This window comes from Sciurus vulgaris (genome assembly GCF_902686455.1).
Source record: "Sciurus vulgaris genome assembly, chromosome: 14".
Taxonomy (NCBI): Eukaryota; Metazoa; Chordata; class Mammalia; order Rodentia; family Sciuridae; genus Sciurus; species Sciurus vulgaris.
Genome location: NC_136475.1, coordinates 46,304,982 through 46,330,264, shown reverse-complemented (window position 1 = coordinate 46,330,264; position 25,283 = coordinate 46,304,982). Strand labels below are relative to the sequence as shown.

General features: G+C 39.5%; 2 protein-coding genes and 1 pseudogene across 3 annotated transcripts in view; 2 read left to right on the top strand and 1 right to left on the bottom strand.

The window, feature by feature from the left end:
- The window catches only part of LOC306643534 (activator of 90 kDa heat shock protein ATPase homolog 2-like), a 44,568-nt gene that overhangs the window by 490 nt on the left and 18,795 nt on the right, over positions 1 to 25,283 (top strand).
- Positions 888 to 10,653, top strand: LOC306644536 (activator of 90 kDa heat shock protein ATPase homolog 2-like; annotated as a pseudogene). Its single transcript has 7 exons — positions 888 to 1,152; positions 4,530 to 4,615; positions 7,788 to 7,877; positions 8,893 to 9,008; positions 9,483 to 9,583; positions 10,235 to 10,285; positions 10,388 to 10,653. The product of its transcript is annotated as an activator of 90 kDa heat shock protein ATPase homolog 2-like (transcript).
- LOC306643515 (ubiquitin carboxyl-terminal hydrolase 34-like) lies at positions 11,314 to 16,945 on the bottom strand. Its single transcript, XM_079109729.1, has 5 exons — positions 16,808 to 16,945; positions 14,141 to 14,281; positions 13,901 to 14,044; positions 12,658 to 12,817; positions 11,314 to 12,459 (listed from the first exon to the last, which is right to left on the bottom strand). Exons 2-5 carry the CDS (start codon positions 14,273 to 14,275, stop codon positions 11,852 to 11,854), a joined length of 1,047 nt encoding a protein of 348 aa, XP_078965855.1. The 5' UTR covers positions 14,276 to 14,281; positions 16,808 to 16,945; the 3' UTR covers positions 11,314 to 11,851.

The window sequence follows — 25,283 nt, the reverse complement described above, 5'->3', positions numbered from 1 at the left end:
GCCTCGGCTTCCCCCTCCCCCGCCGGCCTTCTTGATGCCCCTGGGTATTAAATAGGAGTTGGGTAGTGTGCGTGCGTGTGCGTGGGGATGCCTTGGTGTGGATAGGACAGAGAAGGAATTTGGGTCCTTCTGTACCTAGCTTGGTGGTCCTCCCGTGAGCCCTGGTTTCTCTGAATTTGAGCTACCTGTTCTCCTGTACCTTATCAGAAAAATGGGGTGATGCCTGCCTCCCTCTCACCTTCAGAGCTTCAGGAAGGGATGCCCTCTGGTCCCCAGGGTTGGGGCACCTCAAGACCAGCAGAGCCTTTTGAGACAGGTCCTAAGCCAGAGCCAAGCCTCCAGCCTGTGGGGATGGCGGCATGACTTCACTGGTACTTTCTGGGCCTTGCAAGTTTCCTAGCCCCAGCTGCATGGATAGGGCACTGACTTAGCCCATATCTTTCCTCCAAAATGGGAATATTATTTGAGAAGATTGCACGAGGTAATGCATATATGGTAACACTGATAATTGGTTTGTCATGATTAGTGTTATTTCAGTTATTACCCCATTTACACATGGCCCAGGCTTTGCCCATCCTATTTCCAACAAGTAAGATTCCTGGACGCTCCTCTCCAAGACAGTGTTTTTAAGGCAAAATATGATTTGGGGGCTGGGGATGTAGCTCAGTTGGTAGTGTGCCTGCCTCATAAGCACAAGGCTCTGGGTTCAATCCCCAGCACCACAAAAAAAAAAAAATATATATATATATGATTTGACTGATAACAATCTTAAGGAACCAAGCAGGAGGATTAAAAGATATTTGGTACAAAGCTTGTTGGAGAAGCATGTTTGTAAGTTGGAGGGTGGCAGGCTTCTCAAGGCTGATCTGGGCTGAGCCTGGATGCCCATGGCATTCAGTCTGGTCTTGTGGATACCAGCCCGGGCTTCCATTCACCACTGTGCCCTTCTGATCCCTGGCAGGACAGAGAGGGATGCCACCAGCTGGTCCAAGGGGAAACTCCAAGAGTTGCTGGTGGGCATCATTGTGGAGAATGAGGCAGGCCGCTGTGAGATCAGTGAACTGAAGCAGGTGGAAGGTGAGGCTTCTTGCAGCAGCCGCAAAGGAAAACTGATTTTCTTCTATGAGTGGAACATCAAGCTGGGCTGGAAAGGTAAGGGTGTGTGTGTGTGTGTGTGTGTGTGTGTGTGTGTGTGTGTGTGAGAGAGAGAGAGAGAGAGAGAGAGAGAAAGAGAGAGAGAGAGAGAAGGGTGGAGCTGGGAGCCTGGGGCATTCAGTTCATTCATTTAGTGCATATCTTTTAGTAACCCTACCAAGTCATTCCCCATTTTCTTCTTCCCAGGCCTCTGGCAGCCATGGGCCTGGTGCTAACTGACCCTGAGTTGGCATTAGTAGTTCCTGACTGCCCTTGGAATTGCGAGGTCCCCAAAGCTGGAGCTCCTTACTCCCTGCACAGAGACTGCTTGGAGCTCACTGTGCTGAGCTGACTCTTTTCTATAGGCACCTGTGCTGGAGCCTCATGGAGTTGCTCCCCGAAACAACCTTCCTTGCTGTCCATCTCCTCAAGGTCATCTGTAGTGAAGCCATCTCTCTCCATTCTGTAACTAACTGCAGACCCCCTCCCTGTACTATCTCCCTTCCTGCTTCGTTTTTCCCTAAAATGTTGATATTTGGTATACTCTGTGATTGCCTGGGGATGTTGACTATTGTCCTCCTCCAGGGATTTATTTTTATAACAGAATTATTGAGATATGATTCACATATCTTATAGTTCACCCAATTTAACATGCATAATTGAGTGTTTTTTTCAGCATATTCAGAGTTGTATATTCAGATTGTCACCACAGTTGATTTTAGAACATTTCTTCACCCTAGAAAGAAGCCCTGTGCCATTAGCAATCATTCCACATTTCCTTCTTCCCAGGCCCCTGACAGCCATCAATCTATTTTTTGTCTCTATGGATTTAACTCTGAACATTTTATATAAAAGGAGCCTTACCATATATAGTATTTGGAGTTGGACTTCTTTTATTTCATGATTTTCAAGATTTGTTTGTGGTATAGCATATATGAGTATTTCATTGTTTTTCATAGCCTAGAGACATTCCATTGTATGATGGACCACATTGTCCCTCAGCTGATGAATGGATAAAGAAATTTTGGTTGTTTTTACTTTGGGGAGTTTGGGTTGAATTTTCCTACGTACTTAGCTCCTGGCTGGATGGACAGTATCTATGCAATAAAAAAACCAAGGACATGGACACACAGGGAAGGAAGAGGAGGCGAAAGGGTGAGAGCAGATTGTGGAGGATTGTTCTGAGTTCATATTTGGGCCTCAGCCCTAGAGTCAGCTCCTCTCCGGAGAATCTGTTAGAGAACAGCCTGTACCTGGCCACAGCCTGGGGCTGCCTTCCTAGCAGGAGCCAGGCCAGAACCAAGGGAGGCAAGAGCAAGCTTCAAAAGCAGTCCCACCTCTGCCTGCAATAGAACCCTCCAGGCGGGAGTTTGTCCTTAATTCTCTCCCATTGGCTCCTGCTTCTTCCCCCAGGGACAGGGGTCTAGGTCTCTGAGGAACCTCCTGGCCTGTGTCTGTTCCTCTCCCTTGGCCCAAAGCAATAGCCCTTCTGGAATGAAATAGTTCTACAAGCTCAGGAGTGACACAGCATAGATCACAATCCATAGCACCCGCCTTAGGGCACTGACCTGCACCTGAAGGGCTTCTCTGAAGATGCTGGCCTGGGGCTGACCTGCCAGGTGTGCGTTGGATAAGAACTTGAAGCCTGTCAAACCCATGTAGTTTCAGAAGGGTGAAGAGACCAGTCTGTGCATAAAGCCCTACAAGCTGTGGTCAAGAAATGAAGGCACGCAAGCAGGGCTCTGTCCCAGGGACGTCCTGCACTCCCTTGTCACTCTTCTACATCTCTTCCTGCCCTGCACACGTCACATTGACCACCTCTGTAGACCTTTAATGGTAGCTCCCATTTTCATTTAGCATTTAGTCTCCTCACCTACTCCCTCAGAGACTCTAGTGAGTAGCACCTGTGTGGCATGGGCCCTCAGTGCATGCTGACAGAGCCCTCCTCTTATCCCAGATAGTTGAGAGGTGCTAACTGGGGCTTTGGCTAGCGCTTGATTTACTAAGGACCTGCTTAAGGAGGGGTGAGGAAGCTCATGCCAAGGCGTGACCAGTGAGAAGCCAGAGAGTGGTGTGTGCTCTAGAAGTGAGTCCTGCGCTCTTCTGTAGTCACATCTTTTTTTTGGGGGGGGAGGGGTAGGTCAGGGGAAGTCAGGGGAGGTCTAGTCATTTCAGTGGAAGATGAACGTAACCTGCATTATGATCACAAAAAATAAAGAAAGAAAAAATTTCCTCCTTGACCCAAGAGGAGCTGGCTCTGCAAGGTTGGGATCAATCCTAAATTAAGTTTATGCGGTCATCAGAAAATAAGCCATTTCTGATGCTTACGCTCCTTGACTTCTGAGGGTAGGAGTGCCTTCTACTGTGTACCTGAGAACCCCTTTCCCACCTTGTCTAGTGGCACTGAAATGCCCTGTAGGTCATGCCCAAGTGTGTCTTTTGCTGTGTCTGATTTCTAAGTAATGTTCCAGTTGGTTGACCCTGCCATGGGAGCCTCGTAGTCATTTTGAATGTAACTGCACTAAATACTTTTTCCAGATCAGTATCATAAAGGAGTGATGTGCAATTAAAATATAAAAATCCAGGCTGTAGCCAGAAGGCAGCTGTGAGAGCTGCCTGGACCCCAAGCCAGTTGTGTCCTTGCGGTGGCAGCACTCAAGCCCTGGAAGAAATCCAGACACACAGAGACCGTGCGAAGCTTCCTGGAGCCACAGCCCCCCTTCCTTCATGCTTTCTGTGATCAGAGCTCCTTGTCCCTTTCTGCCCTTCCATCCCTAAGTGGCTATACTCCCCATTAAGATAGCTCATCATCCTGCTTTGACCTGACATAGAACACTGGGGTAAGAAGGGAAACATGAGCTGAGTTCAGTGGCACTCACCTGATTCTGAGTCTGGGACAGGAGGATCATAAATTCAAAGCCAACCTTAGCAACTTAGAAAGTCCCTGTCTCAAAAAAATCAAAATCAAAATCAAGACAGTGTAGCTCAGAGGACAGTGCTTGCATGGCATGCATGAGGACTTGGGTTCAAATCCCAGAACCACCAAAAAAAAAAAAAAAAAAGAAAGAAAGAAAACTGACCCAGGGTGCATTAGAAAAAAAATGGTGGGGGTTGGAATGGGCTGGGGTATAGCTCAGTGGTAAAGTGCCCCTGGGCGCAATCTCTAGTACTACAAAAGCGGGGAATAAAATGGAAACATGAGTTACAGACCCTCTTCCTCCCTCCAGGACTGCTGTCCCTGACTTCTGTGCACCACTGGTTTGGTCAGTCTAGTGCCACTTGTTTTGGCTGCTCCCCTCTGATGTGGCTGCAACCTCTGAGGGAGGTGAGAATTTCTGTTTTGCATGAAACCAGTTTTTATTTTTAATTGGAGACCCTGTTTTGCTCATTTTTAGGTACACTTAAAGAGTCTGGTGTGAAGCACAAGGGATTGATTGAAATACCAAACCTTTCTGAAGAGAATGAAGTAGATGATACCGAGGTATCCAATGGAGTTTCTTTCTTTTTCATTTTTTCAGCTTCAGCTTCTGCTATTGATGTTGATCATTTGCATAACTGTTGCTCAGACTATGACTCTTGGGTGGTTGTGGTGAATTGTGAACGACTTCTTTTCCAAGAAGGATGCTTCACTATGTGGAGCTAGAGTGGTGAAGAAAGAGGAGGAGCGCCAGGAAGCCTCGATTCCCCAGGGACCAGGTGGGCCCTGGGCAGGTGACTATACCCTCCACAGCCTCCTCATCTGGAAAATGGACATAATTATCCTTCAGGGGTGTTACCAGGTTAAAATGTGACAATATATGTACTGTCAAGTGCTCAGGCCACTTGCATGGCTTGCTGAATGTGACCCGTTTCTCTTCCCTTGTACCTGCACTGTTTCCCTAAGTGAAGATTCTCCGCCTTAGTTGTGTTCTCCCTTGGTTATGTCATGATTTTTTTGTAAGCTAACAGTAGGTGTTGCTTTTGACTGACGCTCCTGATCCTCCTGGGAGATGGAGTCTTGTGTCACTCCTGTGCCTGGCTTGAAGGTGCTGTCCTCTTGATGTCAAAAGTCTGGCTCTGAGGGAGAGATCATTTGTAGAGCAGTTGTATTTTTCGAAACAGAATAATCTTGTAAAGGATCCGTTTTGGTTTGTGTATGTACTTGACACGAAGTCTTCCCAAAACACAGGAGCTCAGTCGTGCTGAGCAGTGCCCAGTGCATGCAGAATCTCTGGATTGGCCTTCATGGAGGTTATCAAATGCCATAAAGGCTGGGCTGTCTTGGGCATGCCTTCACTCATGTTGCTGTACTCAGGCTGTGATTTCACTTTATTAGATTCAGATTATCAGCTGAAAAGCTTTTTAACAGCATGTTAACCTGGTCTTCTAGATTTTGAACCTCAGTAGCATTATAGAACAAACTCTAGATTTGAAGAGGCGTGGGCACGAGGCCCAGCTTAACTGAAACAGGACCTGAAGTGCTTTCAACGCAACATCTCATTTGTTCCGAGAATACCACTGAGTGCTCTGATGCTTCCTTCTCCTTCTCTCTCCTCCTTCCATACTCTCTGCTCTTTCTTCCATGCATTCCCTTGCCTAGTCCTCCTTCCTGTCAGAAGGGTACAAGGCCAGGTTACATGGGAACTTGATTTTCTTTTTTTTTTTCTCGCAGGTACTGGGGATTGAACCTGAGTTGCCTTACCATTGAGCTACATCCCCACATCCCCAATCCTTTCAGTCCTTTTCCTTTTCTTTTGAGACAGGGTGTCTCTAGGTTGCCCAGGCTGGCCCCAAACTTGGCATCTTCCTACCTCAGCCTCCTGGGTCACTGGGATTACAAAGGTGTGCCACCATGCCCTGCTTTCATTTTCCTGATTATAGTGCCTCAGGGGTTCTAGAACAGTGATGTTCAATATATGTATAATATAAGCCACATATGCAATTTAAATTTAAATGTTTTAGTTGCCATATTAAAAAATAGGAAATAATTTTAATGAAGTTTTATTTAACCCAACATATAAAAATGTGATTTTAACATGTAATTATATAAAAATTATTAATGAGGTGTTTACATTCTTTTTTTCATACTAAGTCTTTGGAGTCTGGTGTGTATTATAATTAAAGCTTATTGCACATCTCATTCAGATCAGCCGCATCTCAAGTGCTTAGTAGCTATGTGTGACTAGTGGCTGCCATACTGGACAGCACATTTTTAGATCCTGATTAAAGCTGCGGACTACATCAGCAATTTAATTGATGTATGTAAGTGCACACAATTTCATATGCAAATTAAGTGATTCACTTTCTATCTAAGGGTTTGGCCACCAGCCCTGTCAGTGCACTCTTGATTTAGAAGCCTTTACATTCTCTCCAACTGTATTGTGAAGAAACTTGTCATATTTCTTGCTGTCATTTCTTTCCCTCCCCAACCTTCACGGTTCTCCATATCCATAGAGCCCAATATTGTAAAAATACATTAAACTAGATTTTCTAGGTTGTTGTATTTTTCTGATTTGTAGGTGACGTGAGTAAAAGAAAGGAGATGGGGATATACTGAAGGATCTTATGAAAACTGCAGGCACCGCCAAGGTCAGGGAGGCCTTGGAGATTACCTGAAGGCACTTAAGACGGGTAAAGAAGGCATCCCTTGTGAACCAGAGGGTCCCTTTTCTATTTACCCAAGTTATGTTCTGCACTATGGTCTGGAATCCAAGTTAAGCTCTAAGCACACTTGTACTGCAGAATAAATTATAGTCTGGATGTTGAGAGCTGTCATGGGTAAGACCATAAAATTAGTGATCGTCAGTATTGTACACAGCGTGAACCATTTTTGCCTACAGAATTGTTAATAGTAGTTTTCTGGAATGAAAATCATCTAATCAGTTGTTTGTGTAATTACTTGTTTAATGTCTGTCTTCCCTGCTAGACTATAAGCTCCATGAGGGCATGGAAGGTGTCTGTCTGTTCACTGCTGTACCTCCAGCATCTAGCACAATGCCTGGCACATAGTAGGTGCTTAATAAATCTTTGTTGAATGAATGAGTGTATGAATGCAAATGATTGCAGGTATTATGGGTTGTAGTTGAGCTACACTAGATCGTCCCTGTGCTGCATGGAAGTGAGGTTATTGTCTTCTCCCTGAATTAGAGGAGTTACCTGCCAGGCAGAATGCACAGCAGGGCCTTATCCTGCATTTCAAAGTTTTGACATAGATAGGTTTGGGGTTGCCATGCTTCCCACAAGACTGCACATGTAGCACACGTGTGGGTGGCTTAGGGACTTGGAAACTGTGAGAACAAGCTTGGTGAGGTATGGTGAAGCAATCAGAAAGTGTCCAGTTTTGACAGTAGGTGAGGGCCACAAAACTAGTAATAGTTAATCATATAAAATTTAGGTATTTGGAAAAGAAGTTTTGAAAATTTTACTTTTTTTTTTTTAAATAACTCGATAAAAGGAATTTGAAAAAAAGAAATAACAACAGACTTTCGTTGCTTCAAGAAATTCATGATGTTAAGCACCAGTAGTTTATGGAGTAGTCTGAAATCCTCAAAATGCTATAGGATTTCTTTTACAAATATCAGTTCTTTTATTTTCCTCAATGCTATTTCTACCATTACGTTTGTGCTAAAAGGAAATATATCTTTATTAAAACCATTTCCCACATTTCTTTGTAGAATTTTACAACTGGAATGATTTTACCAACAAAAGCTTCATCAACCCAAGATTAACTGTTAAAAGGAAAACCGAGTGAAAATACCTTGCAGGTATGACCTTTGGTGTCAAAGTTTGGGGAGGGGGACAAAGGAAGTGCTTAATAAGAGTGAATCAAAGCTCCAGATAGCCTGTTGATGATGAACTGTGAAGGACAGTTGCATCCCCTGTGACCCTTTAAGATCTACCATTTTGTTTGTGGAAATGATAAAAAGACCCTTGTGTGTGTTTTGTGGTGCTGGGAATTGAACCCAGGGCCTTGTACATGCTAAGCAAGCACTGTACCACCGAGCAGCATCCCCAGGCCAAAACTTTTTCTTTTACTTTTTTTTAATAATTAAAAAAAAAATTTTTTTTAGTTTGTAGATGGACACAACACTTAATATATGGTACTGAGGATTGAGCCTAGTGCCTCACACATGCTAGGTGAGCGCTGTACAGTGAGGCTACAATCCCAGCCCAACTTTCATTTTTTTTAAAAATTTTTTTGTTGTTATAAATGGATAGCATGCCTTGTTTACTTTTATGTGGTGCTAAGGATCAAATCTAGTGCGTCACATGTGCTAGGCAAGCGCTCTGCCACTGAGCCGTAACCCCAGCCCAATTTCATCCTTGATAGAAGGAAATGTATAAACTGGCCTTTTGATGGTCCCATCAAGAATGAGTCTCAGGCTGGGGATATAGCTCAGTGGTAGTGTGCTTGCCTGGAATGCACAAGGGCCTGTGTTTGATTCCCAGCACTGCCCCAACCCCAATATATGTATATGTACACACACACACACATGAATGGATGGCAGGCAGTGTTCTTTGCTAGGCAAGATAATAAAATATTACCAGATGACTTTGAGGCTCACATACCACAGTGGGAGAACCTTCTCTCTTGACTTTGGGGTTGGGAAGATTTTAGGTCCTTTTTAGAATTGGGGTGTATGTGTGTGGCTTTCTATGTGAGTGTTTAGAAGGGGTAGTGTAGAATTTGGGAGGTTTTGAGAAGACTGACTTAATTCCAGTATTGTTCTCTCTTGATGTGCTCACTATTCTCTGGAACTCTTTTTTTTTTTTTTTGAGGTTCAGGCATCATCTCCAGTGGCATTGGGTGTAAGGATTCCCACTGTGGCTCTGCACATGACTGACTGTTTGACACAACAGTAGAGCAGCTATATGGCATCTTCACCGTGAAGGAAGTAAGTTAACTCCCTAAGCTAGTATCCTAAGTGCTGACATTGGGGAAAAATGTGCCACAAAAAACAGGAGGTGTTTTTTTCCCTTGTGGCTGTAGGTTTGATTGAAGTGCTCTGGGACAGTGGTGATGGAAATTGAAGGAGGATGGCTTCTGAATATTTGAGGGGACAAAGATGGATAGTTTTGGGGTATCAGCAGTTAGAGGATATAGTAGTTGACCAGATTTTCTCCCTCTATAGGTAAGAAAGCTTTTTATCATCTTTAAGCAAAAGATGTGTCCAGGATTAAAACAAACACAACTAACCAGTCACAGTTAAATTATGTACTTTACATTTAGATTAAAAAGGTAATAGCAGGGCTGAGGGTGTAGCTTGTTGGTAAAGTGCTTGCCTAGACTGCCCAATACCTTTGAGTTTGATACAAAAACATGGTAACAGCATGTGTTGGAATAACATCTATTGTGTTTTGCTTGGAAGGTTGGTGCAGAAATTTCCAAATCTCCTGCTGTATTAGAAGCTGAAAAGGGAGGGAAATTCCAAATGTTTGATGGGAACATCACTGGTGAATAACAGAATTGGTAAGTAATCACAGGGTTAAAGCAGCAATTTGGGACTTAATTCTTCCTTGTTTAATATTGCTCTTGGCCTATGCTGGTTTTAGCTTGATTTGGGCTTTTATCTGAGTGCATATCATCTTGAAAACTTACATAGTTATAAAACATTTAAAAGTTGTTACTGAAACATCATTAAGGATACTAAGTCATGATAAAGCTAAACTGTTTCAGTTATTGTGTGCAGATACTTAATGAGTTTAGAAAAAATAGGTCTTGGGCCCGGGATGTAGCCCACTGGTGGAGTGCTTGCCTAGCGTGCAGGGAGCCCTGGGTTCTATCCCTAGCATGGGAATAGGAAAAAAAGGTCTAAATCTAACTCCCAACCCCTCCTCTGGGTTTTGTCACTTCTATCATTAGAGTATGTTGCCTGCTGTCACTTCATCCTTGACATTGACTGTCATTGTGGCTGTCAGTAGTACTATTTTGTCCTTGATGTTAATTGTGGTTAGCAGTTAAGAATGGATTATTAGTCGTACCAGCATCTAAAATGAAAGGTGGTGTTCAGATTCTTCTTGTACTTACTTAGTGGTTTTTACTGAAAGGATTTACTTTTTCTATTTTGTATTGTGGGAGGTTTTAAAAGGGGTTTTCAGTGGTATTTCCCTTTGTTTTCAGTTAAAAAACAGAAAGATCGTCATGAATGGAGGTGTAGGAACTGGCCAGAAGGTAGTTATATGATCTTTGTGTGTAAAGGTTCAGCAATACTAACGTTGGTATGGATAAATTTTTTTTTCTTAATGCAGTAATAAGGCTCCTATTTTTCTCCAGAACACTATGCAACAGTTGCAACTGAATTTTGTACTACTCTAGGGCAAACGGAATTACAATTGGACTGTAAAGGAGTTCCTGTCTGTAAAGAAGAGAATATGAAATTCTGTGGCAGAAGCAGCATTTTGAAGAAATAAAAGGTTTACTCCAGCTGCCCACCCTAAATGGTTGACTAGTTAGGTTTTATAAGAGTATTTTATTTTATTTTTTTTGCATTAGAAAGTGTCATGTTTCTCTTCCCTGTCTTTCCTTAAAAAAAACAAAAATGCCCAAATCTTAATTTATTTGATATTGGATGAAATCCAAGAACTTATACGGAATTAAAAAGCACTATTGACTCTAATTTGAGTTGAAAATAGTAAGCAACCTGAAATTAGGTCTGTTCACCTCACCTTCCATAGATGTTCCTCTGGAAAGAGACTGAGGACAGTTGAAGTTTCCCAAGCTCAAGGTAGTCCTAGCAAGCTTACTCTCAGACGTAGTTGTTAAAGATAAAAAATAAATGGCATGTTATAATAGTCCTTTGTTTTACTTCAGGGTTGTTAAGGCGTGTAGCTCATAGGTAATTAAACAGTGGCATGTTGCATTCTAAAAGCCTGCTAACGTGAGGGATAGTTGACTGTATGCTATTACACTCCTCTCTGTCCTCCTTGGTTAGCCCTGCAGCAGTGATGCACGTCAGGGTAGAGAGGACTAAGAAGTTGATGGGCTGAATTGCTTTTTGGGACTGCCAGGAAGACTTGTAAGGAAACAGAATGGAGTGGATAAGTGCTTTTCCCATTCATGGTTTCCTCAGTACTTGCGTCTGAGAAGACCGAAGCAACGTATGTAAACAAATGAAAAGTCATCACAATCAGTTTAATTAAGTGCACAGAAATAGCAATCAGTCATGTCAATAAAAATAAAACAATTATTTTTACATCAAGTGTGCTTTATTTCCTCCACAGGTATTCTGTTAAATAAAGCACCATTTATATACTGCCAGGCCACAGCTAAAGAGGATTCTTTACAGAATCAAATTTCTTGTGGTTGTTCCGTATACAAGTAAACTTAATTTTGATAATAAGAACCACAGCGATCGGAGGCAATCTGCCTCTATTATAAGGTACAAAACTGGCACAGAGGACACCATATTATACACAGTAAAAATGCTGTAAGTTTAAATTACATTGTACAGGGCTGGGAACCCTGTTCCTCCCAGACAGCCATATTAAATGAAAGCCACTACAGTGAACTCTTAATTACATAAAACATATCCATTATCTGATTGCCCTTTAGAAAGTATACTGAAGATGCAAATTTTTTCATCTGGATCTGCCTGACCAAGAATTAAGCCTATAAATCTATCTTGCCATTCAAGCAGAGAGCACTGGACAAACTGAAGCACAAAACAAATAAGCAAAACTTATACAAACAGCATTGAGGGGGAGGGGGCGCTTAAAAGTAGACATGCTACATCTAGTGTCAAGAAGCAGCTTGGTTTCCTTTGCCGGATATCCTTGTGACCACATGGATTGTAGATTCAATGGTCCTACACAGGGTATCTAAAATGTCATGTTGCTGCATGTGACTAAAGAGTCCTCTGGAATGGCCACAACTGAGTGATAAAGCAGCCTCAGGGTCCTGGGAGGGCAAAGCTTGACCATCACAGCTTCTTAAGTCAGCCAAATCAGACAGAACTGCAGAGATAGAAGTAGAAGGGAACTCAGAGTCTTCCTCAGCAAGGGTGGGATCCTTGGAACAGTGGAGGTCTTTAAATTCTTTACAATCTTCAAATCTACCACTGCTGGACTGTTCTTCTACTTGCTGTGACCTGATATTTGACATGTCTTCTGAAAACGAAGATGGAACTTCCATTCGATATTCTTTAACAGAACTATTTTCAGGGGAAGGAAGATCTTGCTCAGTTCCTGGATCAATAATTGAAGAGTCTCTTGTCTCATTGTCTGAAGTGCTAGTTGGGGTTAGGGCTTCCCTGGTTTCTGTTTTCATGTCACTGATGCAGCTGTCTACAGTGTGCTCCTCATCACTGCTAACACGTCGTCTTTTAACAGGAGTGGCCCCTTCATCATCTGTGAAAACAAACATTAAGATGGAAACTTCTGGAAGTGGTCATAAGATCACATAGGGGAGTAGCTGTGGGGAGCCAATTGTGTTATCAGCATTTATATTTGGGAGGTTCAACTGAATATACAGCGTTATAAAATCCATTACACCGTACATTCGTCCCATTTCCAACCCTAAAGGTAGTTAATGTTCATAAAGCTAACCTTTAGTTTTTCTTTCTTTGGCTTCTTGCTCTTGGAGTGAATTTCTTTGTTGCAGACAAGTCCTACATTTGCTTAAAAGCTCTTGCAGAGTTGGAATTAGAGCTGGGTTTAATTGTTTGGGAGTGTGTACTGACAGAAGCAAAGCAAGTGCCCTCAGGTCCTATAAAAACCAGAGAGGAACATTTGAATTTTTAAAGCCAACATTCTGACATAACAATTTGCAGGTAAATGCAGATTATTTACTTTCCCAGAAGTCCATTTTGGTTTCGTTTCTCTGATATTTTTAGAAAAAATGCTAATGCTGGGCTTGGTGGTGCATGCCTGTGACCCCAGTGACTTGGGTTGCTGAGGCAGGAGGATCATGAATTCAAAGCCAACCCCAGCAATTTCGTGAGACCCTGTCTCAGAATATAAAAAGAGTTGGGGATGTGACTCAATAGTTAAGCACCCCTGGGTTCAATCCCTGGTACCAAAAAAAAAAAAAAAAAAAAAAAAAAAAAAAAGGGGGGGGGGAAAGGGTAAAATCAGTTCTAAGTCACTGATTTCATTATTTTAAGCCCATGTCAAGGAGTTAAGACAGACTTAAGACACTATTTTTCAAAACAGAAAAAACAACAACAAAAAAAAAACTTAGGTGGACTTATATAATAATTTTAAAATCAAACCTTGAATGATCCATGAGAAATTTGGGTCTTAAAATAGAAGTCACAGTTTCTCAAGCTAAATTCTGGTGAATGTCACAAAGGTCTTGCTCACTTAGCTTCATAATCTGTTCTGGCTTGTAAGCATCTTGTTATTTAGGAGGCTGCTGAGTGATATTCTTGCACATATTTCCAGGTTCCATTCTGTGACATGGCTGTTGTGGGGATCTACACAAGGCAACTAATTCTCTAGTTTTAACTGCCTTTTACAATCAATAGGTCTTTAGACTGTTTTTTCTGGTTACTTAGGAGCCAGAGGCAATAATGGAAACATCATAAGTAATGTTTCAAAAATTATAAACAAGCAGAGATAAAGGAAATATTTTTCAGTAGTTTTACTGTTCTTCAATACTTCATGCCCTTAGTTCATCTAAAAAAGGTGATAGTGTGCTATGTACACACAAGGCATAGCAAACAGTTTTAAAAACTTTGTTTTCATGTGACTTGAATAATAAATCAAGATAATAAAAATCACACAAAGGCCAAATACAGAGTTGATTTGAGAATTCTGAAGTACATGCCTACTTTTGCATAGTTCTTACCCCATTTAAAGAAGCACTTGCTTTGGAAATTTCAACTCGGTTGGTGAAATCAGATTGTAGGTTCTGATACTGATTTATTAAGTTTGTAATAAGGGTGCTGATCAAATTGGCACAGTTTGCTTCTGAAAATACTTGACTTTGAACCTGAAAAAGACGGTATAAAAAACATCTCCAAAAGACCAACATAATGAAAACATGCATTAACTAACTGGAAGTAACAGTCTCTACAGTACTACGCACCTTTAGAAGGAAATGTGTCATGAATGTGTAGACAATATTGTTGTTTAGAAAAGTTCTTTCATCCATTAGGATACATTTAATATATTCTGCGAAAACAGGATCTTCACACAAAAGCTTGATGCAGTTTTTTGACATAGCAGACTACAGTGGAGAGAAGAAGCACTGATGGTTGAGCAATGAAGTAACTGGGGACTTAAGTGTCATGTATGACAGGACATTAAAAGTCACTTTAAATCATTGTTGAAAAAACATTTCTACCTTAGTCTATGCAACTTTCAATTATACCCACTGTCCTCCCAATATATTAAAATATTACAAATTTGGACTATATACCTGAGTGAGGGAAAGAAACTGAACAGCAAAAGTGAATATGCTTTAAAAGAAGACTGAGGCATGAAGATTTTAAGTTCAAAGCCAGCCTCAGCAATTTAAGCCCTAAGCAACTTAGTGAGACCTTGTCTCAAAAAAAAATAAATAAAAAATAAAAAGGACTGGGCACGATGTGGCTCAGTGGTTAAGTGCCCCTGGGTTCAATCCCTAGTCCCACTCCCCCCAAACATATTTGCTTTACTATCTAGCACTGGGAACTAATAAGGAGTGTAAAGACGAAGCTAACAATAAAATGAGAATATTTAAAGGGAACCAATTAAATGATAATAGCTAATAAAAGCACATCTAGAGAAAGGACAAAATTTAACAATTAAAATATATTCTTTAAAATGGGCTAAACATCATTAGCAATTGAAATTTAGTAAATACTTCCCCACGTTGTACTGCAAAGGTAAACAATAACCTCTTTCCATAGTTATCTTAGACAATTAGTAGTTCCCAGTATCTGGAGATTTCACTAAACTTTGGTTTTCCTATTTTCAATTAGTCCTGGCTTTTAAACACAAGTAGTAGTATCTTTAAACAGATATATTCCTTAATATATTAATATTATATAATATATAATATAATAATTATATAAATATAATATAATATTAATATATTAATATTTCCTTTAATCAAATTATTTACAGGGGAAATAAAAGCACTCATTTTTTTTATTGGAGCATTATGGTTATACATAGTAGTTGGGTTCATCCTGACAAACTCACACATGCATGGAAATTGCTTTTAGTTCATGATCGCCCTTTTCTTTCCCCTCTCCCCTTATCCTTCCTCTCCTCTTTACTAGACTTTCTTTTGCTCATCTATCAATTTGTATTTTTTTTTTTTTTTTGTAATAAAAGGACTTTTTAAAAAGTTGGAGAAAGTTTAGATAGTATGCACATGTGTATGCTTAATTAGGGTAAGCAACTATCATAAGTAAACTGCTCAAGGTAACCCAAGAACATAGGTGTAGAGTAGGAACAGGACCCAGGTCTTTAGATCTTTAGTTCTAGGGAAATCCGCCTTTTTCATGAAAAGGGCAACAGCAGCAATAGAGGGGGAAGCAGAGATCTGCTCCAATTTACTGAACAGATCACTTAGCTCAAAAACCAACCAGTGAGTCATTTTTTTTGTTCCCACTTGGTGCTAGGGATTGAACCCAGGAGTACTCTACCACTGGGCTACATCCCTTTTTTTTAATTTTTAAACAATCTTATTAAAATGCTTAGACTGGCCTTGGATTTACAATCCTCCTGCCTCAGCCTCCCAAGTTGCTGGGATAATAGGCACTTGCCACCAGCCTGTCTTAGAGAGCCACTTTTTGAATGCCTACTACAGGCTAAGTCATGTGAGCTAAATGAGCCCATGCCTTTCAAGGAGTCCTATTGAAGAAAACAAAGTAACATTTCACCAGAAGAAACAGATGACACCATATAAAGTCTCACATTTTGGGAAAAGGACATAGAGTAACAATCATCACAGTACACTGTGACAAATTGTCTAGTAGGAACATCCTTGGTGGGAGGCTGGACCACACTTGTGAAAGTATAATGTGGTTAGAGGTTTGTGCCCATGAAGGTCAACAAACTCATCTCTTCCACTGGGGTAAGGCAGATGAAACCAAGAAGAAAAATGATTATTTCTTTCAGGTTTTAAAGGGAATGGGGATCCTTTAGGCCAGTCAGAACTTAAGAAGAATTAATCTGGCTTCTCCACTGTCTTCCCAGTTCTTTCTCTACAATTTAACAAGAATTATTTATGTGCCTACTTAATTCTGTGAAGGTGGCTCTAAAGATACTTGAGGTAGGGGTTGTATAGTCTTTCCTACTCTCGTAAGACTGTTGGTAAGAAAACAGTACATGAAACCCTTGAAAAACTGCACATCAGGAAGAGCTAATCAGTCAACATGGTTTCTACTAAAAGATTTTGGAATGGTGGAGAGGAGAGACAGATGGGGGAGAGGCAGGAGAGCCAGCAGGGACAGAAGTTTCTTCCCCCAGTACCTCCCTGTTTTAGACTTGCCCCACAAATGTAGATACTGACCTACAGATATGAACTGAATTATAAATCGCTTATTTGAAATATTCTCTGTGGTACAAATCTACATAAGTATATAAAAGAGAGAACTCAAAGGGAAACTAGATGCCCAAGATTTAATAGCTAATATTTCCATTAAATTCTAAAACATAACCAATTTCTAGCTAGTGAGTTTTCAACCCACTGTTCCTAAAATTCTTGATCACTTGGCTAGATGAGATAAAGACCAAATCATCTAAAACTCATTTGCTTTACCTGAGTCTGGCATAGCTCAGTCCAAAGTTTGGGGAACAGTGCAAGATGAAGTGGCAAGCCTTCATAGGCAACTAGGACACCTAATATTTAAAAAGAAATCAGAAGAGGTTATAAATTACACTATTAAGATACTAAACTGCAAGTATAATCTTATGGCTCTTTCTGGTTATAACTATACATATTTTCTATAATTACAAAAATACATAAAGTACTTATAGGGGAAGAATTCGTTCCATTGTTTGACCAGTGAAATATTTAGCAGTACTTTTGAATTTACTTATATTCCATGCCTCATTCCCAGAAGGATCTAAGGCAACATAATCCAGTTCTCCCTTTTTGAGTATTGAAATTTGAGTACTGAAAAAGTTACTGCAGGTGGCTCCAGAGCTTGCTTTCTTGGACTAAAGGTACCACTCTGCGTATTAGAAAATTTCCACACAACAACTAAATTTCAGGGGGGGACAGAAGGGGAAGATTAAATGGGAGATGTGGAGAATTAGAAGATATAATTTCCTCTTCCTTGTGTTTCTCCAAAAATAGGGAGAACTATCTTTGTGGTGTATTTAAACAAATACTGCTCTGAGTCTACCAGTTTTTGCCTTGTCCCCAAGATCTTCTGGATGGACCACATCTGACACTGTCAGAGTGTCTAATCTGGAACTTCTATTTTTTTTGGGGAGGAGGGGGGAGAACGACAGCGTGGGGTGGTACTGGGAATGGAACCCAAGGCCTTGCACATCATGCTAGGCAAACACCTGCCACTGAGCTACATACACCCCCAGCCCTGGAACTTTGTGATTTTAACCTTTCTCTCAAGCATTCCTCTTACCCTCCTACCTCTGTAACTACAAGACATTGCAATGCCACAGACCTACATAAATTTCTCATCTTCCACATCTCTCCCCCCCAAGGAAAAGTATGATTGTAGAGGAGATATAAACTATACTCCTCCAGGTGAGCAAAAAGTATGGGTTAGATCAGGAGTTGGCAAACTTTTCAGAAGAGGGTCAAACTTAGGTAAATTAGGCTTTGTGGCCACAGGATGTCTACTGCAACTACTCAACTCTGCCAAGGTGCTGTGATATCAGCACAGAAACACTTAATAAATGGTTGTGACTGACTTAAAAGAAAAAAAACTTTATGCATGTTGAAATTTGAATTTCATAATTTTCATGTGCCATACTACTCTACTTTATTTTTTTTAGCCATTTAAAAATATGAAACTTACTCATCTAGTAGGTAGCTGCTGATTATACAAAAACAGGTAGCAGGTGAGTTGTGTTTGCCAATCCCTTTACTACACTAAGGATTTTGAGAAAATCTTAAGAGGCAAATCAGAGCAGCCAGTTATACAGCTTACCAAGGATGTAGAATCCCTTTTGTGGGTAAGCCTTTTTTTTCCCCTGTCAAGATCAGTACCTTTGTAAAAACTCAAGGAAATTCTCATCTTTTTCCTTTACTCTCACCTAATCTGCTTGGAAGCATTTACCTACTGTTAACGTCATACACACATAGGCAAAGAAGGACCCGTCATCAAACCTGTGGTTATGGGGAAAGTGTTTCTATGCTTCCATGTTCCTGAATCTTAATTACCCATAAATGAGAGGATGGGTTGGCAAACTATGGTCATTGGGTTAAGTTTGACTCACAGTCTGTTCCTGTATAGTCCAATGAGCTAAAAGAAAGACTTAAAAATTAAGCTTGGGAAAACAAAAAATCCAAAGAAGCAAACAAAGAATACATGACAGAGACCACATGTGGACTTCAAAGTCTAAAATATTTAGTGTTCAGCTCTTGCAGAAAGAGTCTGCTAATCTTTGAATTAAAGGCTGTTCTACCCAATTTCATGGGAAAAACTGTTCACTATATGCTTTTCTGTTGTTTTAATCTCTAGTTATTCCCCAAAGTAAAACAATCCTTACTCCTCTTTTCAGTTCCTGGAAAGCTAAGCCAGGAAAACTTTCTCTCCAGTTTGATCAAACTGCATAAAATTCAGTTCTACTCTTCTTATATCATATGCTTTTTTCTTAGTGGTTGAGTGGCCAAATCCAGTCAGCTGGGATTCAGGCAGGGTCCTTGGCTTGGCCGCAGATAACACGACAACAAACAAAACCTTGGAGGCCTTTTATGATCGCAAAACACTCCAAGTAGTTTTCTGATGCATGTGTATGTCTTTCTTTTTTCTTTTAACAAGCAAAGAAGGAAATAAACATTTACTGTGCTACTATGACAGATAATCACATTTAATTTTCTCATCCACTTTGGGAGGTATTTTATTCTCATTTGTTTCATTTTCTTGAATAAGGAAATTAGGCTCACTGATCATATAATCTGCTTAGGTTTATCCCAAAGTCAGTAATTAATACATTTAAGAGTCTATCCCCATTTTCTGATTCTAAAAGCCCATAATCTTTCCAGTAATCAATGTTTACCCAAAAGGCAGTTATTCATGTATCATTTCATGATCATCTTCACATTTGCCCATAACCTGTACTATTAAATACTTAATACTTTTCTTCAGTCTGATACAATTAGCCTTATTTTAGGCAATGTAACATCTAGGAAATAGATTCATTTGATGTATTTGCTTGTTATACAGTAAGTACCATACTTATTCATATGAAAATTATTTTCCTGCACCACCTTACACAGTGTACTACACTGGAAAACGTGTTGCCCAGGGGAGCTAATGACACCTTTCATAGTTCTACTTATTCCTTCGCAAGCTGTGCCTCCTCCAAGAAGGGAGACTCATCCCCTCAGAGCAAGGGTTTCAGTTTTTCCTAGCATATTCACTGGGGATGAGAAGTCTCTTGGCACTATAACTCAAGTTAGAGACCAATGTCCTCTTAATTCCACATACTCCTCCAATACCTTCTGCAGTGTCTCACTCACTGGGCATAAAACAGGGAACTGCAATCACTGAAGTTCTCAGGCATGTTTCTAGGCTTTGCTTCAGTCAACTGGATAGTCACATCTAAAACACACTGGCTTTTCTACTACTTATCTTTCTTCATCCTGTGACTTCAGGTATCCTCCAGCAAGTTTCACACTCTGCCCTGTCCCCACCCAAGAAGAACTAGTTATACAAAGCCAAAAAACTTCTCCAAATATATCATTTTCTCACTAGTAATACTTCGTAATGTAGAAGCCATTTGGTTGTGTATCATTAAAAGTAACATTTTTCAAAAACTTCCTAAAATGGCATCAGATTATTTTATACTTATAGACTGGGAGGAGGAAATGTGTCTTATATAAATTTACTAATTATGGTTTCTCCTGATTGATTTGGTCCTCTGTCTAGTTTCTTCTAGGAGTGTATACCATCCATACATTATCAGGGTGAAGTGGCAGCTTTAGCCAATAGACTGAATCATCAAGACATTAGCCTAAAAATGCCACATATTTGATCTAAATTCCCTTTGTTCTGTCTTGATACCCACTAAGCAAACTACTGTTTATCTGGCTTCCCTTTTGGTTACTGGGGGGAAAAAAAAATCAGGCCAAGCATGGTGGCTCACACTTGTAATCTCAGCTACTCAGGACAGGAGGCTGAGGCAGAAGAATGACAAGTTTGAGGCCAGCTTGGGCAACTTAGTGTGACCCTGCCTCAGAATAAGAAATAAAAAGGGCTGGAGATTTTACTCAGTGGTAGAACATCCCTGGGTTAAATTCCCCGTTTAAAAAAAAAAAGAATCTGAGGGGCCTATTATGTATTGTAGATTCAGGTCCCTATGCTAGTTCTTCCCTTGCAAATTAACAAAACGGGAACTAACTTTATAATTATAAGTATTTCTTAAATGTGATTACTATATTTCAACCTAGTACAAATGGATTTGTTCTTGGTAGTCTGGTGACAAGATGACTTCTGATCTGCCACGATGCCTGGAGCATATTCTTTTTGGGAAGCTGCTAATCAGTCATTTCCCCAGTCAATACTATCCTGATATCCTGAAAAGCAGAAGCATGAATCAGAGTTGTGCTTCTATAATATGATTTTTAAATAGTTTACTTCTGCCAATTATACTCATTTTATAATTCCGTTGATTCCAAAGTTTTTGAATTTTCTAAGTATAACAGTTACTTGCAAAAATCAGTTTAACTTTCATTAATGTATTAAGAAAATTTTCAAAAAAAAAAAGTTAAATACCAAAAGTAATAAAGAGGTCTTTGTTTTGTTCCTGCAAATGAAATTTAATTAAATGATGATGAAATCTAAGTATTTCATTTTATTTGACCATTCCACTGCTACTTTTACATGTGAACTATGGAACCTTAAAAAAACAAAACAAAACAAAACAAAAAACATGATTGTGGAGTGTGCAATATCAGTTTCTATATTATTCCAAAAACTTTTTTCTAATTACAAAACAGTATATAACTATTATAAAGAATTTAAACCTTATAGTTACATTTAACATAGAAAATAAAAGCACTTCATAATTGTATCCTCACTTGGGTATTATCCTTTTCTCCCCTGCACATGCTCAAAGGGTGATTTCTATTCCCTTATTATAAGAATGTGATTATATTCTGCATAAGATTTTCTTTTATTCTTGTACTGGGGATACATCTACACTCATGATCAACCAATGTAGGTATACAGCTATACCTACCCAGTCCATTTTTCAAAAAATTTTTTCCATGTAATTAGAGGAACTTTCCTATATTGTTTGAAGTCTATACAAAACAGATGAACTATGGTTTACTTAACTAAGATCCCAATGGAGAACATTTGGGTTGTTTCCAATTTTTACCCACTACAAAGTGAAAACAACCAGTGTCCTCTGTATGTTTGTTTTACATTTTTGAGCAGAGTAGAATGGATTCCTGTATCTAGCGTTGTTGGGTCAAAGGCAAGAACACTCTAAACTTTAATTCATAATGCCAAATTGCATCCCAAAATTGTCACTGAATAACATTTCATTATAAGGTCTTTTATTATCTGATAGTATGCAAACACTTTCCCATTAGCTAGTTTGTATATTTTAATCCAACTTATGGTATTTTAAACTGGGCAGCAGTTTGCATCTTTATGTAGTTAAAATTTTCATTTTCTTGTTTTTCTGTTTCTGAATTTTATGTCCTGTTATTATGGTCTTTCAACTCTCAAGGTGTTATCAGCATGATCTCATGTTTTGAATATCTCAAAGATTTTTTTTTCCAAGCAAATCTTTAATCCTCCTGGAGTTTATTTTGGTCCAATGAGTAAAGTATTAAAGACTTGCATTCCCCACTCCCCACCCCTACCTTGGAACTAACTAATAATCTCAATACTACCTCTTTTCTACTAATTGGATATCATTTTTATGATCTACCAAATCCTTATGTTTTTTAGGAATGTTCTCCTACTGTTCTGCCTATCTATCTCTGTTCTTTTACCACATAATCTTAGTCATTATACTTTCTTTAAAAAGGGGGAGAAAATACACTTGTATTTGCATAAAGGAAATAAAAGGATAAACAAAAAATGGATAAACATGGTAGAAGACAAGTCTGTGAGTGATACATGTACCTTTAAAACATGATATTGTTTTAAATTGTGATCTGTTATAGGTATTAAGCCATAAAACATTACTGTATCTTTATTAAGTATTTTAGAAATCATCAGTGCCAGTGCTCTTTATTATTATTCTTTTTCAGAAACTATTTGGCTAAGCTATGCTGTTTTTAAGTATCAAAATTCTTTGATTTCACAAACATTGTGCTTTATGATGGTCGTTAGCAGCTTTGCTCACTTCCTGTGAATCTCTCTTGACTTCTCTAACCCCATCTTGGACTGTCCTCACTTGAAAGTGCAATATACTCTTTTGATTACTATTTAGTACCTGCAGCTCAGCCATCTCCCTGCTATTCTAATATACAATTATTAATAATTCCCTTCTATCCTCTAATAAGTCTTAAAATTTGTTAATTTACCAATATAAAAACCACCACAAAGACTTTTCCTCAAAAATGAAAATCACCTGCAATCCCATTTCAGACAATCTCATCTACAGTCGCAATATTTTAATATTCTGGCCTTTGGACTGTTTAACCTCAAGTTTGAAATGAATTGAATGTCAACTCAATTTAATCTCATCATCTTTCCATTTCTTGTTACTAAATATAATTTCTTGCATTTATATTTATGGGATATAAACAAGAATCATATAAATTAAAATTCTACCAACTCTGCTCACCATCGCAGTCATTAATGTGGACTGTTTGCTTAAGCCTCTTGAAGGTGCCTTTCCTTGGACATAGTCATTTTAGCTAGAGTAAGGAGCTAACATCAATCTTTCCATTTATGGAAGGGTACAGGATAGTGGTGCTTTCAGGTCTTTACTTAACTTCACATTCAAGACAATATCCAACTTTCTGCATTAACAGATATAAGATGTAACCAAGGAAATTTTCATCATTTATCTATCTATCTATCTATCTATCTATCTATCTATCTATCTATCTATCTATCTATCTATCTATTCATTCTTATTCTGAGTAATACTACTCAAATACTTGGACCCCCCCCTTTCCTTTTTTTAATTTATTTTTTATTTTTAGTTAAAGGTAGACACAATACTGTATATGGTGCTGAGGATCAAACCCAGGGCCTCACGCATGCTAGGCAAGCGTGCTACCACTGAGACACAATCCCAGCCCTGCTCTTTTCTTTTTTTCTTTTTTTTTTTGGTACAAGGGATTGAACTCAGAGGCACCGGACCACTGAGCCATATCCCCAGCCCTATTTTGCATTTTATTTAGAGACAGAGTCTCACTGAGTTGCTTATTAGCACCTTTTTGCTGAGGCTGGGTTTGAACTCGCGATCCTCCTGCCTCAGCCTCCTGAGATACTGGGATTACAGGCATGTGCTACCATGCCTGGCTATCCTGATCAATTTATAAAGGTTTTGGTTTATATCTAGTGCTGTGCCACCAGCCACATCCAGCAATTTTATTTAATTTGGTTATACTTTAAAAAAATTAAAATTTAGTTTCATAGTCATTTTTCAAGTTCTCAACACTAACTTGTAGCTAGTGGCTATCATATTATAGACAGGAATGCAGTTAGAGAATAAATCCTCACAGAAGATCCATAAAATAGCACTGCTATATAAAGAGAAACTAAGGCAGCTTGCTTCATGGTTTGAGTGATGTGAGATTTAAAATATCATGAACATGAAAGCTGATTCAGTGTATATATTGGTAAGCTGTACCTCCCTTCCCTCCCCTCCATTTTAAATTCCCTAAAAATGCATTTGTGTTGATATGGAAGACAGCATAGCTGGTTAAAGCTATTCAAGTAGCTAGAATAGTTTCTAACATAATTTTTGCTATAAATTACATGAACACAATCACTAGGAACTTTTCCAAAGGTGAGTTTCTTTCTATGTCCCCTCCTTATCTAGGAGCAAAGCTGTACTCCTAGAATTAGATATTTCTCATACCTGATCATTACCATTGCTGGGTTTAAGTCTTTTCCCAAGTGCTACAACCCAGGTACATAATCCTAAAACAGTTAATGGGTATCCTTGCCCCCCACATCTTGGCATTTCAGACCCATATATATAAAGCAGCTAATGATAAAATGTGGAAGAACTCACTGTTTGAATCTGAATATGCTCTAATCAATCACTTACCAACAAGACGATTTTTCTGAAGAGGAATTATCCCTGACAGTTGTTACCACTTCCTTCTTGGATAATGAAAATCTAAGATAGGATCACATTTTGCCCTACCTAGAATCAATCAAAATCTTTGCCATACGAAGTAGGGAGTTGTAGCTGACATGGAGCATAAGGGGTACCACTTCTAGGATATGGGTAATCTATCTCTTGACCTAAGTGGTGGTTCCACGAATACATGAATATTTATTTTCTACCCTCTAAAACAAAACTACAGAACACTGAAGAGGACCCTGGGTCATCCCTAATGAAGTCGGGGACAAAACACAAAGCCCTGGAACTCTGGAGGTCCTGAAATAGGTGACATACGAAGGAGGACTATGTGTCGTTTTCAGTCTAACATTCTCCCAACTGAGCTACTTTGGCGGTCTCTGGGCTACATGTCTTCTAAAGATGTAGAGGAAAGTCACCCAAAGGAAATAGATCTCTAACAGCTCTTGGGCACATCTTTGGAAAGACAATGTTACTATTAAATAATCTGAAACGTTTTTCTCTCCCTACATAATTCCCTGATGGTTTTGTTTAATATTTCTATTATTTCCCCTTTCAAATTTGTTTTCTCACTCACCTATTTATGAGACTTACCTCCTAATTACTCATATATGCACCTCTGCTTCACGCTGGCGAGCCCACACAGCTTGTTCCTGCACTGCCAGCTCCAAGCACAGCTGGCACTATAGATCTCATCTTACCCTCAAGACCAGGGCTGGGGAAAGTTGATCTCTAAGCCTGTCTCCCTAGGCAGAGCAGTTTTTTTTGTTGTTGTTGTTGTTTTTTGTTTTTAAATTCTGCTGGGCAGAAGATGGAGG

Coding starts and splice junctions, on each gene's coding strand:
- LOC306643515 (XM_079109729.1), bottom strand. CDS start 14,275: ATGTCAAAAAACTGCATCAAGCTTTTGTGTGAAGATCCTGTTTTCGCA. Junction 14,045..14,140: donor TGACACATTTCCTTCTAAAG/GTGCGTAGTACT, acceptor CGTCTTTTTCAG/GTTCAAAGTCAAGTATTTTC. Junction 12,818..13,900: donor CAAGTGCTTCTTTAAATGGG/GTAAGAACTATG, acceptor TGGTTTTTATAG/GACCTGAGGGCACTTGCTTT.